The sequence below is a fragment of the Dryobates pubescens genome, chromosome 35, assembly GCF_014839835.1.
Source record: "Dryobates pubescens isolate bDryPub1 chromosome 35, bDryPub1.pri, whole genome shotgun sequence".
NCBI classification, from domain to species: Eukaryota; Metazoa; Chordata; class Aves; order Piciformes; family Picidae; genus Dryobates; species Dryobates pubescens.
Genome location: NC_071646.1, coordinates 8,295,603 through 8,312,098, shown reverse-complemented (window position 1 = coordinate 8,312,098; position 16,496 = coordinate 8,295,603). Strand labels below are relative to the sequence as shown.

Genomic DNA, 16,496 nt, shown 5'->3' with positions numbered 1-16,496 from the left:
CCAGCTCTCCCCTGTCTGTTCAAACCAGAGGCCAGCCTGAAGCAGCCAGGCTCTGCCTTCCCCTCCCACCCACACCGGTGCCCTCGTGCTGATGCCCTGCTGGGTGCAGTGTGTGCCCCCTGTGTGTGCCCCCTGTGTGTGCCCCAGTGGCGCTGCCACCCCTGTGCCTGTCCACAGGCTCTGGCAGCTGCCACAGAGCCAGGGGCAAAGCCAGCCCTTGGCACTCTGCAGGGCTGCCCCCTGTCCTGCAGCACACACTGCACACAGGCATGAAGCATGCCCTTGCCCCAGCCCAGATGTGGCTCCTGGCAGTGACTTCTGCTTCCTCCCCAGGCCCCCTGCCCCCGGCCGCCCTGCGCTGGCTGAGCCTGGGGCACCCTGAGCGGCTGAGCGCCGCCTGGGCGGCCGCGCCCGGGGGCCGGGACGGCTACACCCTGACCCTGTACCGGGCACCGCTGGGCACCGTGGCAGCCACAGCCTCTCTCGGGAGGGACAGCCACAACTTCACCTTCCTGGGCCTGACCCCAGGCTGTGAGTACTCCCTGGAGGCCGCTGCCACAGCTGGGCCGTACCAGGCGGCAGCGCCCAACGCCAGCGGCTGGACACGTGAGTGGCGGAGTGCTGCCCCCGGCAGATGTTGCACCCCTGGGCAGTGCTGAAGAGAGCTGTGGGGCTCACAGGGCACCTGGTGCCTTTGGGAGGGTGCAGAGTCCTGCATGCATGCAGCCTGTAGCCGTCAGTGCAGGGCACGGTTACCCTCATGGGGATGTGCAGCTCCAGACCTGCACAAATGCTTGGTGCTGGCAGGCAGGGGTTGCCCAGCTGTGCCCACAAGGTAAGGTCCCCCTGCCACCCCTCCTCCCTGTGTGCAGCAGCACTGTGCCTTCACTGGGTCTCGGCAGCAGGTACAAACCATATTGCCATAGGGGGGCCCTGAATGAAACGGTGCAGGGGCCAGCTGCCAGGGGCAGGGAGCTGTGCCCTGGGCAGGGCCTAGTCCAATGCTTCTCCCTACCCAGAAAGATTTCAGGGCTGGCCAGAGGAGCTGTGCCAGCTGGGCACTGGAGGACCCTTGCAAGCGGCAGTGGCCGAGGTGCTCCAGCTTGGCTGTGGGGATGAGGGTGAGGGTAGGGCTGGCACGTGAGGGACCAGGGGGGGTGAGCAGCATCACGGGTGAGGATGAGGAAGGGAAAGGGAGGATGAGGAGTGTGCCACAGGTGGTCTACCAGCCCTAGCCATAGACCTCCCCTAGGCAGGGAACACTCGTCCTGCTGCTGTACCCCGTCCCCTCTGTCTGTCTCCTTCTGCCTGGCACCCAGTCCCTAACCCAGGCCTGGTGCCTCCCCAGGGCCCCTGCCCCCGGCCGCCGTGCGCCTGCTGAGCCTGGGGCACCCTGACCGGCTGAGCGCCGCCTGGGCGGCCGCGCCCGGGGGCCGGGACGGCTACACCCTGACCCTGTACCGGGCACCGCTGGGCACCGTGGCGGCTGTCAGCTCGCTGGGCAGAGACATCCACAGCTTCACCTTCACGGGACTGGCCCCGGGGAGCAGATACCTGCTGGAGGTGGCGGCCGTGGCAGGCTCCTACCCAGCGCCTGCAGGGAACGTCAGCAACTGGACCTGTGAGTGTCTGCTCCCAGGGCGCGGGCACCCGCTGGGCGCTCACAAAGCTCCTTCTAAAGGAGGTTGCCCTGGTGGCCGTCATGGCAGACAGCGAGCCCTGCCTGAGCCCCAGGGCAGTGCCACCGTCACTGCCGGCTCCACCAGCCCAGCTGAAGAGGCACAGGGGAGGCAGCAGTGGAGAGGATTCACCTTCCCCTCTGCTCTGCCTGGCTGGGTGCTCCCTCCTCACCCACCTCTGGCTGTCTGCAGCTGGGACAGGGCTGTCCTGGCTCAGGCAGGCACCACTGAAGCTTGGGGAAGCTGCTGGATGCTGCCGTGCAGCCGAGGCCAAGTGCCCTGCCTGTGTGGTGCCTCCCTTCTGATGTCACTGCCATGGCACCCAGGCAGTGCCCTCAGACCCTGGCACATCTCCCATCTTGTCTTTGCAGACCCCCTGGCACCCCGTAAGGTGCACATGACAAACCAGGGCTACCCCAACAGGCTGAGTGTGTCCTGGAGAGCTGAGCCGCAAGGGCAGGACAGCTACCAGCTCCTGCTGTACCACTCAGGCTCAGGTGTGCTGGCAGCCAACGTCTCTGTTGGGAAAGCCATCAGCAAGTTCACCTTCTCTGGCCTGGCTCCAGGGCACAAATACCTGCTGGAGGTGCTGGCCATGGCAGGGCCCTACGCAGCCTCTGCAGGGAACATCAGTGACTGGACAAGTAAGTGGCAAGAGCTGGAGGTCCTTGTATCATGCATGAGGGTCAGCTTTCCCCAGCTGGGGAGGCTCAGCACCTGTAGCTGGCACTGCTGCCTGCAAGCTGTGGGTGCCACCCAGGGGATCCTGCGCTGTGCAAGGCCTTGGTGGAGGGGAGAGCAGGATGCTGCTGCTGCCCACAGGGCAGCTTGGCAGCTGTGGCTACTGTTCCAGGGGGCACCTGCAGCTCGTGGCCCTGCTCCTCACAGGAGCTGGCTCCAGGCTGGGTGAGGAGCAGCAGCAAGGGACCTCAGGGCAGCAGGGCTGCTCTGGCAGAGGACACCTCCAGCCAGGGGGGGACCTCCTCCAGCCAGGGGGGGACTTCCCCCAGCCTTTCTCCCAGGCACTCAGAAAATCCCTGGCATGGGGATAAGCAGAGGCTGGGCTTTTCTGGGATGTTTAGGAATGTGGAAGCTGCAGATAAGCACAATGAGCCCTTTCATGTGCTTGTCCCCACAGCCCCTGCCCTGTGCCTGGGCACTCCAGAGGGCCCTGCTCCCACGCTCAGCCAGCCCCGGGCAGGGTGCTGGCAGTCAGGGGCAGAGCCCTTCAGGCAGGTCTCTAATGAAACTTGCTAATTAGCAAGAGGAAGAGCACAGTTCCTCATGCTCCTCACTCTGCATGTCCTCCAGCTGCCCTTTAAAGGTCACTTCTGGTAGTGACAGCCAGGAGCTGCAGAAATGCTATCAGTGGCCAGATGAAGAAGCTGGCCAGGAGCAGGCAGTGTGAGCTTGCAGCCAGCAAGCCAAGGGGAGCCTGGGCTGCATCCAAAGCAGTGTGGCCAGAGAAGGAGAGAGTGACCCTGCCCCTCTGCTCTGGGGAGACCTCACCTGCAGGGCTGGGTCCAGCTGTGGAGCCCTCAACACAGGAAGGACCTGGAGCTGATGGAGAGGGTCCAGAGGAGAGCCACAAAAATGCTCAGGGGGCTGGAGAACCTCTGCTGTGGGGACAGGCTGAGGGAGCTGGGGGTGTTCAGCCTGGAGAAGAGAAGGCTCCAGGGAGACCTCAGAGCAGCCTTCCAGTACCTGAAGGGAGCTACAAGGAGACTGCAGCTACAAGGGACTGTTCCCAAAGGCCTGCAGGAACAGGATGAGAGACAATGGCTTCAAACTAGAACAGAGCAGATTTGGATGTGAGGAACAAGTTCTGCACCATGAGGGTAGTGGAACACTGGCACAGGTTGCCCAGGGAGGTGGCTGGGGCCACCAGAGATGGAGCAGGACACGTGCATGCCAGCCACCCTCCCCTGCTCTGCTTTCCATTGCAGCTCCTTCAGTCCCCAGCAACCTCTCTGCAGTGCCCGAGGGGCAGGGCACGGTGCTCATCTCCTGGGGCAGTGTCTCTGGGCAGGACGACTGCCAGCTGTGGCTGCGGGACCCCAGGAACAGCTCCCAGCCCTGGAGGCATGCCCTGGGCAGAGGGCAAGTCCAGCACCTCCTCCAGGGGCTGGTCCCAGGCCGGAACTACTCTGTCTCCTTGAACTGTGTGGCTGGGCCCTACTGGAGCAGCACTAAGCCCTTGGCAGTGCCCATGGGTGGGTATGCACTGGCATGGGGATGCAGGGAGAGCAGGTGGGAGGGGAAGAAGTGCCTGCTGGGGCTCCAGGCTGGGTCAGCCCTTGGGGTGTCATCAGCAGCATGGGCAGTGCTCATGGTGGGAGATGAGGAAAGCTCCACCCCAGAGATTGCCACCACCCTGTGGCCACCTGTGGAGCTCAGCAGCCTCTCTGCAGAGACCTCCCAGGGACACCTGCCCAGCCCTGAGCTGTTGCCTTGTCCCAGATCAGCTCCCATCTCTGCTCCTCTCCCATTGACCTAGGGACAGGCAGCAGAGCACCACAGCAGCTCTGGGCTGAGGTTGGGCTTCCTCCAGCCCAGGGAGGTCAGAGCCTGCCCTGTGCCCTTCGCAGAGCCAGAGCCAGTGCAGGACCTGCGGTGCCTACCGGAGTCGAGGAGCCTTTACCTGAACTGGACTAACGCTGCTGGGGATGTGGAGGCCTACGAGGTGGTGACAGAGAGACTCTCTGGTGGCTCTCCCACCCCCATGTCCCTCGTGAGCAGCCCTGGGAGCGAGGCCAGGCTGGAGGGGCTGGGGCCCAACAGCTCCTACCGCATCGCCGTGAGCACCGTGGGCAGGAACAGCCTGAGGGGCCAGGCTGTGACTCTGCTCTGCAGCACCACCCTGGAGGGTGAGTCCCCTCCAGCCCACAGCCTCGTCCCACGGTGCTGCCACACACAGAGTGGTCAGCAGGAGGCTGGCAAACAGCACCAAGCTGGGTGGCTGTGCTGATCTGCACCAGGGCAGGGAGGCTCTGCAGGGGCTTGGGCAGATTGGATCCATGGCCAATGTCAGTGAGCTTCAACGAGGCCAAGAGCCAGGTCCTGCACCTGGGCCACAACCACCCCAAGCAACACTGCAGGCCTGGGGCAGTGTGGCTGGGAAGGGTCTGGCACAAAGGGTCCTGGGGGTGCTCAGGGACAAGCAGCTGAAGAGGAGCCAGCAGTGCCCAGGTGGCCAAGAGAGCCAAAGGCCTCCTGGCTGGGATCAGCAATGCTGTGCCCAGCAGGAGCAGGGAGGGGATTGTCCCTCTGTGCCTGGCACTGCTGAGCCCACACCTGGAGAGCTGTGTCCAGCTCTGGGCACCTCCACACAAGAGGGAGGTGGAGGTGCTGGAGCCAGGGCAGAGGAGGGCAAGGAAGGGAAGGGCCTGGAGAGTAAATCTTGTGAGGAGCAACTGAAGGAGCTGGGGATGGTTAGTGTGAGGAAGAGGAGGCTGAGGGGAGACCTCACTGCTCTCTGCAGCTGCCTGGAAGGAGGCTGTGGAGAGGTTGGTGCTGGTCTCTTCTCACAGGTCATTAGTGACAGAAGAAGAGGCAATGGCCTCAAGCTGCAGCAGGGCAGGGCTAGGCTGGACATCAGGAGTGCTCAGACACTGGCACAGGCTGCCCAGGGAGGTGGAGTCCCCAACCCTGGAGGTGTTTGAGGGTCGTTTGGATGTGGTGCCTGGGGGTATGGCTCAGGGGTGAACCCTGCAGAGCAGGGTCAGTGGTTGGACTTGGTGACCCCAGGGGTCCTTTCCAAGCTGAATGACTCTGTGATTCTGTGATTAGTCCTGGGGACTCTTTCGGTTAACTGTGAGCCCTCTGTGGTCCTGCACTGGACTGCAGCGGGGCAGGGCTCTGGGCAGGCTGTGCTGGGACCACTCAGCAGTGTGTGGTGTGGCTGTGGGAGCAGGGGCACACTGCAAGGCTGTGCTTGCTCCCTCCTCTTCCAGCTCTGCCTCCCCCCCTGCGGGCAGACAGCTTCCAGGTGGAGGCCAGCTCTGCAGTCATCATCTCCTCCGAGCTGTTCAGCGAGGAGAACGGACAGATCCAGTTCTACGGAGTGGTGGCCACCACCAACCGCTCAGGTGAGTGCCCCCCGTGCCCTGCCCGGGGCACCCACAGCCCAGCGGCTCCCCGGGGCTGTGCTGTGCCACTGCCGCTCTCGCCCTGTGCATTCCCCTTCAGTGCTCAGGCCCACCCAGGAAATCATGTCCAGCACCTGGTATGACCACTACTATGGGATGGAGGACTCCTACCTGGCTGTGGTCATCCCCAATCCCTTCCAGCCGAGCCCCAGGAGCTCCCCCGAGACCTGGCGAGTGGCGCTGGGCACCGAGGAGTGCGGCCGGTCCAGGGCCACCTGCAACGGGAAGCTGAAAGCCAACGAGCAGTACAGGTGAGTCCCCAACATCCCCCCTCCAAAAGGGACTGCACATGGCCCTGCCAGCTGCCACCACTGGCTCCTGCATGTCACCTCACCCTCATGCTCCCCAGGTCTCCCCAGCAGTGGACCTGAGGGCTGCTTCACCAAGCAGAGTCTGAGGGGTGCCAGGGCTGGCATCTGGGGGGTGTCAAGCAGTGTGAGTGGGCAGGGGAAGGAGAGCAGAGGTGAAAGCTGAGGCTGGCAGGGGCTGGCTGTGGGCAGTTTCCACCTCTAGGTGAGAACTGAAATGGGGCTGCATCCACAGCAGTGTGGCCAGAGCTGGAGAGAGGGATCCTGCCCCTCTGCTCTGCTCTGGGGAGACCTTGCCTGCAGGGCTGTGCCCAGCTCTGGGGCCCCCAACACAAGAAGGACCTGGAGCTGATGGAGAGGGGCCAGAGGAGGCCAAAAGGATGATCAGAAACCTGGAGAACCTCTGCTGTGGGGACAGACTGAGGGAGCTGGGGGTGTTCAGCCTGGGGGAGAGAAGGCTCCAGGAGGCCCTCAGAGCTGCATTTCAATATCTGAAGGCTGGGCAGGGGCTGCTTCCAAGGGCCAGGGACAATGGTTTGAAACTGGAGCAAGAGAGGTTTAGGTTGGACACCAGGAGGAAGCTCTGCACCATGAGGGTTGGGGAGACACTGGAACAGGTTTCCCAGAGAGGTAGTTGAGACCCCATCCCTGGAGACATTCAAGGTCAGACTGGATGTGTCCCTGGGCCTGATCTAGCAGAGATGTCCCTGCTGACTGCAGGGGGGTGAACAAGGTGACCTAGGAGGGTCCCTTCCAACCCAATGCACTCTGTGAACATACAAACATCTCACTCTAGGGCACCTTTAGCACAGCTGAGAGCAAAGCAGGGCTCCTGCTGCACAGAGAGGCTCACAGCCTTGGGCAGGCCTCTTAATTCAGCTGCTCACAGTTTCATCAAGCAGGGACCCTATCCCCAGGCACTGCTCTGGCAGAGGGATCCCCCAGACCCTGAAAGATTTCTGTTTAGAGAATCACAGAATGGGTTGGGCTGGAAGGGACCTTCAAGACCATCTAGTTCCAACCCCTGCCCTGGGCAGGGACACCTCCCACCAGCCCAGGCTGCTCAAGGCCTCATCCAGCCTGGCCCTTAACACCTCCAGGCAGGGCACAGCCACAGCCTCCCTGGGCAGCCTGTGCCAGAGTCTCCCCAGCCTCACTACAAAGAATCTCTTCCTCATCTCCACTCTCAGTCTCCCCTCTCCCAGCTCAAAGCCTTTGTGCCTCATCCTGGCACTCCCAGCCCTTGTAAGCTTACAGCAAGGGTTGCTGACTGCTGGGAGAAGTCACCAAAGTGTTGGGACAGGAGAAAGCAAGACAGGGAGGGTGCAGGAGGGAGCTCTGCCCTGCCAGGGAAGTAGGACTGAGAGCTGCCCTTTGGTTTGCCAGTGAGTGGAGTCCAGGTCCCTGGTGTTGGGTTGGGACCTGCTCCTTCTCCTTCTCTGCTTCCCTCCCGTTGCTTCTGCTGTGTCCAGACCCCAGAAGTAGATGAGAAACTGGCAGAGGTTCTTGCAGGGTCGTTTTAATTCACTCATGATGCCAAGCAAGGGCTCCTTCAGCTGCCTTGAGGGGCAGCACTGGCAGAGGCTGGTGTGACCTGGGCTGCATCAGGTACTGGCTGCTTCTCCTAGGGGAAAAGGGAGCTTCCAGAGAGCCATTCCCTTGGGAATCCTACCCAGGGTAGGGTCATCAAGAGCAAAGACCTCTTCCAGCTGCCCCCAGGGGCTGTGTCAGCACAGCTGGCAGGAGAGCTGCCCACTGGGGCATTCTCATCCCATACCCACCAGAGGTGCTGTGGTCCCTGGGTGCCACAGGAGACTCCAATGGCTTCAGAAGAGCTGAGACTGATTGCCCATGGAGCTCACCTGCTCTGTACTGCTCAGGGTCCTGCCTGACTCCCCCTCAGGCCTGCCAGGCCAAGCCCTTCTGTTTAACCCTAGCAGCCTTCTGCTGCTGGGGACAGCCTGGGCACGAGCTGGGGCTGCATTGCCAATGTTGGCACAGGCCAAGAGCTGCCCCTGGCCTCGAGGAGACTTCAGCACAAACACAGAGATCCCCCTACCCCCCTACCCCCCTCCCCCCCAGCCTGACAGTGTGCCTCCGCCCACCCTTCCCAGCTGCTACTTTCACTCCAGCATCAACCTCTAGCAGGGTGGCAGCTAATTCAGGGCCAGCAGGCTGTGCACCTAGCATGACTCAAAGCCATGCACATAACTCTGCAGTTCCTGAGGACTAGAAGATCCTCTTGCAGCTCTTCCCAGCTTGCTTTGGCTGCTCCCCTAGCGTGGTGAGGAGCTGACACTGCTGACAGCCTGCAAGCCAGCCCTTGTCTCTTGCAGTGAGCTGGGTATCCCCAGGCCTTTGTCCCTCATGCCAAGGCATCTGCAGGCTCAGTTTCCAAAGAGATGTCTGCTCTGGGCTCCAGGGTGCTGCCAGAGCAGACTCACATCAGACTTCATGTTAGACTCCAAAGCTATGTGGGAAAGCCTTGGCTTGCATCTAGGGCACAGGAGCCCTCCCCTTCCAGGCTCCCTGCTCAGGAGGAGGTCAGCTCTGCAGAGAGCTGGGAGGCTTGGTGTGCACACTGCTGGGAGGAGGATGTAGGGCAGAGCCCCACAGGGTAGTGCTCAGCCTCTCCCAGCTGAGGTGCCCCTGTTTCAGCTACTCAGGCTTAGCTCTTCCAAGTCACCCCAATTAAAGGCCTGACCTGAGCTAAGGCAGGACTCAGCCCAGCTTGCCTGTCCCTGCTCACTGCTGTCCTTCCCTGTTTCAGTCCTAGGAGAGAACAGAAACTCACCACTTGTGTCTGCAAGGAACCCTGTGGCGGAGAGGGAAAATGTCTTTGCTGGAGGAGTGGTCAGGGCTTGGCAGAGGCTGCCCAGGGAGGTGGTGGAGTCCCCATGCCCAGAGGTGTTCAAGCAAGATGTGGCCATGGCACTTGGGGCCATGGTTTGGTGGCCATGGTGGGGCTGGGTTGATGGTTGGATGATCTCAGAGGCCTTCTCCAGCCCAAGGAGTTCTGTGATTCTGTGGCTCTGTGAGAGCTGTTCCCTATTTGTGCTCTCTGAACACCTCAGATCCCCCCGAGTGCAACAAGCTTGCTCAGGAGCAGGAAAGGGAGGAGAGAGACTTCTGATGTGCTTCCTAAATCCCTGCAGGAAACCAGCTCCTTCCAGTGCAGCACTTCAGACAGGGGCAGCTGTCCTGCTGCCTTGGCTCTCCCTGCTCCTGGCTGCCTGGGAGCTGTGCCTGATCCTGGCTACCCCTCACGGCAGGACTCTGCTCTGCCCTAGGTTCAGCATCGCTGCCTTCACCAAGTACGACCCTGTGGCCCCTGCAGTGACCTTCACCTTGTTCTCAGGTAAGGTGGAGAGTGAGGTCCCTTCCAACCCCTAAGATCCTGTAACCTTCCCTACCTGGTGCTGAGGGCAGAGGGAACTGGCAAGCTGCTAATGGCACCCAGAGGGCTGCAGAAATGGAGCCATTTCCTGACTCCTCTCTGTTCTGTCTCCTTTTTGTGGCAGCCTCTGGTGCAGACACAGCTCCTTTCTCAGTGCCAGTAATTGCTGGAATCATCATGGGATTTCTCCTGACTCTTGCAGCTATTTTTGCTTTGGTCTACTGGAAACAGCTCAGAGCAAAGAGGTGAGCAGGAGGCCCCCTCTTACCCGTGGGTGCCTGCTGAGGAGCCACTGCCAGGCCAGGAGGAAGAGCAGTGGGAGGGTATGCAGAGATATGTAGGCAAAGGAGGACACTGCCAGTGGAGTGGTGCCTGGCAAGGACAGAACAAAGGGCAGAGGTGAGAGGGTACTGCCCATGAGCTGTTAACTGCCAGTAGCCCACACCTGTGCAGGGCAGGGTACTGCTCACAGGCACTCCAGGGGCCAGCAGTCCACAGCACACCCACAGCAGCTGCCCCTGCACTGCGGGAACAGTGACATCACCCATGCTTTGGTTCCAGAGCCAAGAAGAACAGCTTGCCCCAGGAAATGGTGACCTACAGCTCCAGGTGAGTGCTGGGCAGCCGCAGCGTCCCCACGGCAGGTCCCAAAGGGCTTTACCAACTTCCTTTCTTATGCTTTGACTCAGAAAAATCCAACTCTGTCTCCTCCTCTTCAGCTGGGCTTCATCCTGGGCTCTCTCACATTCAGTATTTATTGCCCAGCTCCACCCCATTGTCTGCACCTCCTCTGCAGGGCTTCTGCTGCAGGAGGATGTCCTCACCCTGACATCCTGCCCAGTACTTAAGCAATGCTCTTGGACCCACATCCCTGGGCAGTGATGTGGGCTGCAGACCACCCCTGAGTGTGTGCAGCCAGGTTCTGCAGCTTCAAGGCTGGCTTCTCCCTGCCCACCTGGGTGTCTCACCAGACCTTCCCACAGCTCACCCAAGCTCTGCCTTGGCCTCTGCTTGCTGCAGGAACGTCCATCGGCCGGTGCCCATCGAGAGCTTCAAGCACTACTATGAGATGAAGACAGCTGGTGCCAACCAGGCCTTCTTCCAGGAGTTTGAGGTGAGTGGGACTTCTGCCACAGCTCATCCTGGCTTTCCTCTCCAAGCAGCTCATGCCCCAGCTGTTGGGTGGCCCTGCATGCACTCCTCCCCTCAAGGCACAGAATTCCATCTCTCCAGCAATCCAACCACCCCATAGGGAGGTTTGGAGGCCAGGGGTTGGATGGACCCAGTGAGCAGGCAGCTCCTCTGCTCAGAACCTGTCTGGTTCATGTTGTCTGTGGTGTGAGGTGAGCTAGCACTGTGCAGAGCTGCTAGGCAGTGCCAAGGGCCCAGGCCTGGCCTGGAGGTGAAGATGCTGAGTGGTGCAATGAGAGCCACCTGAAGGGTGTTAGGAAAGAGCCTGTAGTCAACAGGAAGGTGGATAAGCAAGCTCAGAGCTGTGGGGCCAGGCTGGGAATTCACCTCAGGCTGCCTTCGCTGGCTCCCACTGCCAACATCTGCAGCCTCTGAACCCTTCTGCTGCCAGACCTTTGAAAATCCATCAGCCAGTTCAAACTCCACTCAGATCACCCTTTGAGCAGCACAAGAGGCTGCTGTTTTTTCAGCACAAACTGCTCTGATATTGGTGGAATTCTGGTTCCTGAGAAGATTTTTTTTACCCACCAATGCTCCTGGCCTTGTGTTCTTGCAAATGCAAACAGTGCTGCTGGGGAAGGCACTGGGAAAAGCCACCTAGGGCTCCTTGTGCATGGTGACCTTCTAATGCCAGGGCAGAGCAGGAAGCTGAGCTGGTCATGAGCTCTCCTGCCCCTCTGATCTGCTCTGCTGAGACCTCACTTGGAGCACTGCATCCAGCTCTGGAGCCCCCAGCACAGAAAGGACCTGGAGCTGATGGAGAGGGGCCAGAGGAGGGCACGAAAATGATCAGGGGTAGGAGCAGGTCTGCTGTGGGGACAGGCTGAGTGAGCTAGGGGTGTTCAGCCTGGAGAGGAGAAGGCTGCAGGAGGACCCTAGACCAAACTTTCAGGACCTGAAGGGGCTACAAGAAGGCTGCAGAGGGACTGTTCCCAAAGGCCTGCAGGGACAGGACCAGGGACAATGGTTTGAAATGAGAGCAGAGCAGATTGAGATTGGATGTGAGGAACAAGTTCTGCAGCAGGAGGCTGCTGGAGCACTGCAGCAGGTTGCCCAGGGAGGGGGTTGATGCTCCATGCCTGGAGATGCTCAAGGTGAGGCTGGGCAGGGCTCTGGGCAACCTGAGCTGGTGGAGGATGTCCCTGCTGAGTGCAGGGGGTTGGACTGGGTGAGCTTTGGAGGTGCCTTCCAAACCATTCTGTGATTCTCCCCTGTCCTGCAGGAGCTGAAGGAAGTTGGGAAGGAGCAACTGAAGCTGGAGGCTGAGCTACCAGCAAATGCCTCCAAGAACAGATATCCTCATGTGCTGCCCTGTAAGTGCTGCCTCCTGCCCCAGCAGCCAGGGTGGGAGGTCACAGAGCAGCTCCCAGGGACAGGCTCAGCTTGCCCTGCTGCAGGTCTCACCCTGCCTGGCTCCTCTCCTGCCAGGAGTCTTGAGCCTCAGTTTCCATTTTCCTCCTGGAGATTCAAGGCTTAAGGGTTGAGGCAGGGCTCAGCTACCATCCTCAGCTCCTCCAGAAGGCTGCTGGGCAGGTGCTGGGGGAGCCCAGTTCAGGGATGGGTTCCAGATGGTGACCAAAGGGGAACCATGAGTGTCCCATGGCTTCTCCTCTGAGCCTCATGATCCCCCCCTGCTAACCCAGCTGGTGGGCAGCTCCCAGGCAGAAGGTGCCCAGCCCAGCACAGAGCCTCACTGCTGGCTGCATCCATGGAGCTGTGGGGCAGGCAAGGGAGGGGATGGCCATGTCTTGGCTGTGCTGAGGGCTCCTCTGTGTGTGGCCTGTTTCAGATGATCACTCTCGGGTCAAGCTGAGCCAGCTGGGGGAGGATCCACACTCAGACTACATCAATGCCAACTTCATGCCTGTGAGTGCCACCTGCCTTCACCACAGAGCCATGGCCAGGAGGCACCATCAGAGAAACTCTGCCTGGGTTGAGACCCAGCCCCCCCTGTGAGGGCTGGTGGGCAAGAGCTGTACTGAAGCTGCAGCTGGCACAGGCTGGCAGGGAGCTGGGGGTCAGGGGGAGATGCCCTTTAGCAGGGGTTGGTGGAGACCAGCAGATGGTAGGAGCTGTGAATGAGCTGTGAGTGTGGGCAGGCTGGCAAAGCTTTCTCCCTTCTTCTTGGGCACTGTCCTCTTCCCACCATCTCCCAGCTTCCTGCCCTGCCTGTCTGCCTCCTCTCTCTCCTTCTGCTCTGTGCAGCTGCATTCCAACTACCCAGGAGCTGTGCCCACGTCCTGCACCCGGGAGGGTTGCCCAGGTAACAGGCAGGGCACAGAGCATCCCTGCATGGCTGTGTGGGTCTGTGGGGCATGTGTGTGTCAGAGGGGCCAAGCAGCAGCCTCAGCCCCTGCATGCTCACCCCAGCTGCAGCAGTGGCTGGGGAGCACGAGAGGAACCCGGATCTGCCTTGCCCTGGGTAGCCCAAATGAGGAACCACTGGAAGGGAGATGGCAGAGCTCACCTCTCTGGTCCAGATGTGCAGCAAGCATGTGCTGCTTCCTGGGGGGTCAGCTGCCTCGGAGGCCCCCTGCCTGGGAGCTGCCTGCACAGACTGAGGGCAGTGGCAGCTTCCCCCTTGCCCACAGATCAGGCCAGGCACTGACTGTCACAGGGCAGGACCCCCCTGCCCCAGCCACTCATCCTCTCTGCCTCTCCCTCAGGGCTACACGTCCCAGCAGGAGTTCATTGTCACCCAGGGCCCCCTGAAGAAGACCATCGATGACTTCTGGAGGCTGGTGTGGGAGCAGAACGTCTGCAACATCATCATGCTGACCGTGTGCATGGAGAACGGGAGGGTAGGGCCAGCACAGTCCCACCCAGCACGGCCCGGGGCTGCCTTGGTGCCGCCCCCGCACGGGCTGCGGGCTGGGCGGGGGCTGCGGGCTGGGCAGGGGCTGCGGGCATGGGCTGGAGCTGCGGGCTGGGCGGGAGCTGCGGGCATGGGCTGGAGCTGCGGGCTGGGCGGGAGCTGCGGGCTGGGCGGGAGCTGCGGGCATGGGCTGGAGCTGCGGGCATGGGCTGGAGCTGCGGGCTGGGCTGGAGCTGCGGGCTGGGCGGGAGCTGCGGGCATGGGCTGGAGCTGCGGGCTGGGCGGGAGCTGCGGGCATGGGCTGGAGCTGCGGGCTGGGCGGGAGCTGCGGGCATGGGCTGGAGCTGCGGGCTGGGCGGGAGCTGCGGGCTGGGCGGGGGCTGCTGGCTGGGCAGGGGCTGCGGGCTGGGCGGGAGCTGCTGGCTGGGCAGGGGCTGCGGGCATGGGCTGGAGCTGCGGGCTGGGCGGGAGCTGCGGGCTGGGCGGGAGCTGCGGGCTGGGCGGGAGCTGTGGGCATGGGCTGGAGCTGCGGGCTGGGCGGGGGCTGCGGGCTGGGCAGGGGCTGCGGGCTGGGCGGGGGCTGCGGGCTGGGCGGGAGCTGCGGGCTGGGCGGGGGCTGCGGGCTGGGCAGGGGCTGCGGGCTGGGCGGGGGCTGCGGGCTGGGCGGGAGCTGCGGGCTGGGCTGGAGCTGCGGGCTGGGCGGGGGCTGCGGGCTGGGCGGGGGCTGCGGGCTGGGCGGGAGCTGCGGGCTGGGCAGGGGCTGCGGGCTGGGCGGGGGCTGCGGGCTGGGCGGGAGCTGCGGGCATGGGCTGGAGCTGCGGGCTGGGCGGGGGCTGCGGGCTGGGCAGGGGCTGCGGGCTGGGCGGGGGCTGCGGGCTGGGCGGGAGCTGCGGGCTGGGCAGGGGCTGCGGGCTGGGCGGGGGCTGCGGGCTGGGCAGGGGCTGCGGGCTGGGCGGGAGCTGCGGGCTGGGCGGGGGCTGCGGGCATGGGCTGGAGCTGCGGGCTGGGCGGGGGCTGCGGGCATGGGCGGGGGCTGCGGGCTGGGCGGGAGCTGCGGGCTGGGCAGGGGCTGCGGGCTGGGCGGGGGCTGCGGGCTGGGCGGGAGCTGCGGGCTGGGCGGGGGCTGCGGGCATGGGCTGGAGCTGCGGGCTGGGCGGGGGCTGCGGGCTGGGCGGGAGCTGCGGGCTGGGCAGGGGCTGCGGGCTGGGCGGGGGCTGCGGGCTGGGCGGGAGCTGCGGGCTGGGCGGGGGCTGCGGGCTGGGCGGGGGCTGCGGGCATGGGCTGGAGCTGCGGGCTGGGCGGGGGCTGCGGGCTGGGCAGGGGCTGCGGGCTGGGCTGGAGCTGCGGGCTGGGCGGGAGCTGCGGGCTGGGCTGGAGCTGCGGGCTGGGCGGGAGCTGCGGGCTGGGCGGGGGCTGCGGGCATGGGCTGGAGCTGCGGGCTGGGCGGGGGCTGCGGGCTGGGCGGGAGCTGTGGGCATGGGCTGGAGCTGCGGGCTGGGCGGGGGCTGCGGGCTGGGCGGGAGCTGCGGGCTGGGCTGGAGCTGCGGGCATGGGCTGGAGCTGCGGGCTGGGCGGGAGCTGCGGGCTGGGCAGGGGCTGCGGGCTGGGCGGGAGCTGCGGGCTGGGCGGGAGCTGCGGGCTGGGCGGGAGCTGCGGGCATGGGCTGGAGCTGCGGGCTGGGCGGGAGCTGCGGGCTGGGCAGGGGCTGCGGGCTGGGCGGGAGCTGCGGGCTGGGCGGGAGCTGCGGGCATGGGCTGGGGCTGCGGGCTGGGCGGGAGCTGCGGGCATGGGCTGGAGCTGCGGGCTGGGCGGGGGCTGCGGGCTGGGCGGGAGCTGCGGGCTGGGCGGGGGCTGCGGGCTGCCCCCAGGCAGCAAGGAGGGAGCAGAGGCTGCTGTGTTAGCAGCTTAGCCTTAGCTCGGGGCAGCAAGGGCCAGGAGTGGAGCTCAGCTGGGGCCATGCCCATCCCCCTCAGGTAGTTCTGATGAGAAATCTGCCGTGGGCTGTTCCTCCAGGCACGAGGGGACCCACAGAGGTCCTTTCCTCTGGGGGAGGCTGAGATCCAGACTCAGGGGAGGTGGGGAAGGGCTGTGCGAAGCTCCTGGTGCGAAGGGGCAGCACCTCTGCCTGCTCCCCAAGCCCTGCCCTGGCTTCCCACGCAGCTGCTGCTCTCAGGGAGCCCAGAGGTCACCCGGTGGGACCTTGCCCCTCACTGGCCCCGTCCTGCCTGCGCCCTAGGTGCTGTGTGACCACTACTGGCCGTCCGAGGCGGCGCCGGTGTGCTACGGCCAGCTCCGGGTGCAGCTGCTGCGGCAGAGCAGCGCCGAGGAGTGGACCCTGCGCCAGTTCAAGCTGTGGCACGTGAGTGAGGCAGGGCTGGCACGGAGGGGCACCTGAGGGGCCGGGGGGGTGCAGATGGCATCAACTCCTTGCCCTGCAGCTGGCAGGGCTCAGAGGAGCAGTGCCCGAGGAGCAGGTTGGTCACACTGGGCTGTGCTGCCAGCTCTGCTGCCCTCTCCTGCGCTCTCCTTCCCATGGCCCTGTGCTGGGGCACAGCCTGCAGCCTCCAGGGCACCTTCCCCAGCAGCCAGAGGCCTTACCCCTGTGTGCCTCACCTCGGGGAGGGCAGGAGCAGAGCAGCAGCCCTGGCACTGGCTGCTCCCTGCAGCTGAGCCCCCCAGGTGCTGCCAGGGCTGCAGGGTGTGAGGAGGGCTCTGTCCCAGCGTGCTGCACCCCAGTCACCACCTCGCCCCTGGCAGGAGGGTCTCCAGGCCGAGAGGCTGCTGTCCCACCTGCACTACACGGCCTGGCCTGACCACGGCATCCCGGAGTCCACAGCCTCCATCCTGGCCTTCAGGGAGCTGGCCCGGGAGCACATCCAGAGCAGCAAGGACGCAGGGCCCACCCTCGTGCACTGCAGGCAAGGCTCTGCTCAGGGACACGGCGGGAGGGGGCAGGGG

General features: G+C 63.9%; 1 protein-coding gene across 1 annotated transcript in view; it reads left to right on the top strand.

Moving 5' to 3' along the window:
- The window catches only part of LOC104309263 (receptor-type tyrosine-protein phosphatase V-like), a 39,876-nt gene that overhangs the window by 15,622 nt on the left and 7,758 nt on the right, over positions 1–16,496 (top strand). Inside the window, exons 14-29 of the mRNA XM_054176279.1 lie at positions 334–606; positions 1,349–1,621; positions 2,051–2,323; positions 3,626–3,892; positions 4,268–4,546; positions 5,633–5,767; positions 5,868–6,078; positions 9,426–9,493; positions 9,657–9,777; positions 10,094–10,141; positions 10,553–10,646; positions 11,946–12,036; positions 12,513–12,589; positions 13,390–13,524; positions 15,775–15,897; positions 16,296–16,456. Of these exons, the coding sequence (XP_054032254.1) occupies positions 334–606; positions 1,349–1,621; positions 2,051–2,323; positions 3,626–3,892; positions 4,268–4,546; positions 5,633–5,767; positions 5,868–6,078; positions 9,426–9,493; positions 9,657–9,777; positions 10,094–10,141; positions 10,553–10,646; positions 11,946–12,036; positions 12,513–12,589; positions 13,390–13,524; positions 15,775–15,897; positions 16,296–16,456 (2,629 nt within the window). The remainder of the gene's footprint in view (positions 1–333; positions 607–1,348; positions 1,622–2,050; positions 2,324–3,625; positions 3,893–4,267; positions 4,547–5,632; positions 5,768–5,867; positions 6,079–9,425; positions 9,494–9,656; positions 9,778–10,093; positions 10,142–10,552; positions 10,647–11,945; positions 12,037–12,512; positions 12,590–13,389; positions 13,525–15,774; positions 15,898–16,295; positions 16,457–16,496) is intronic.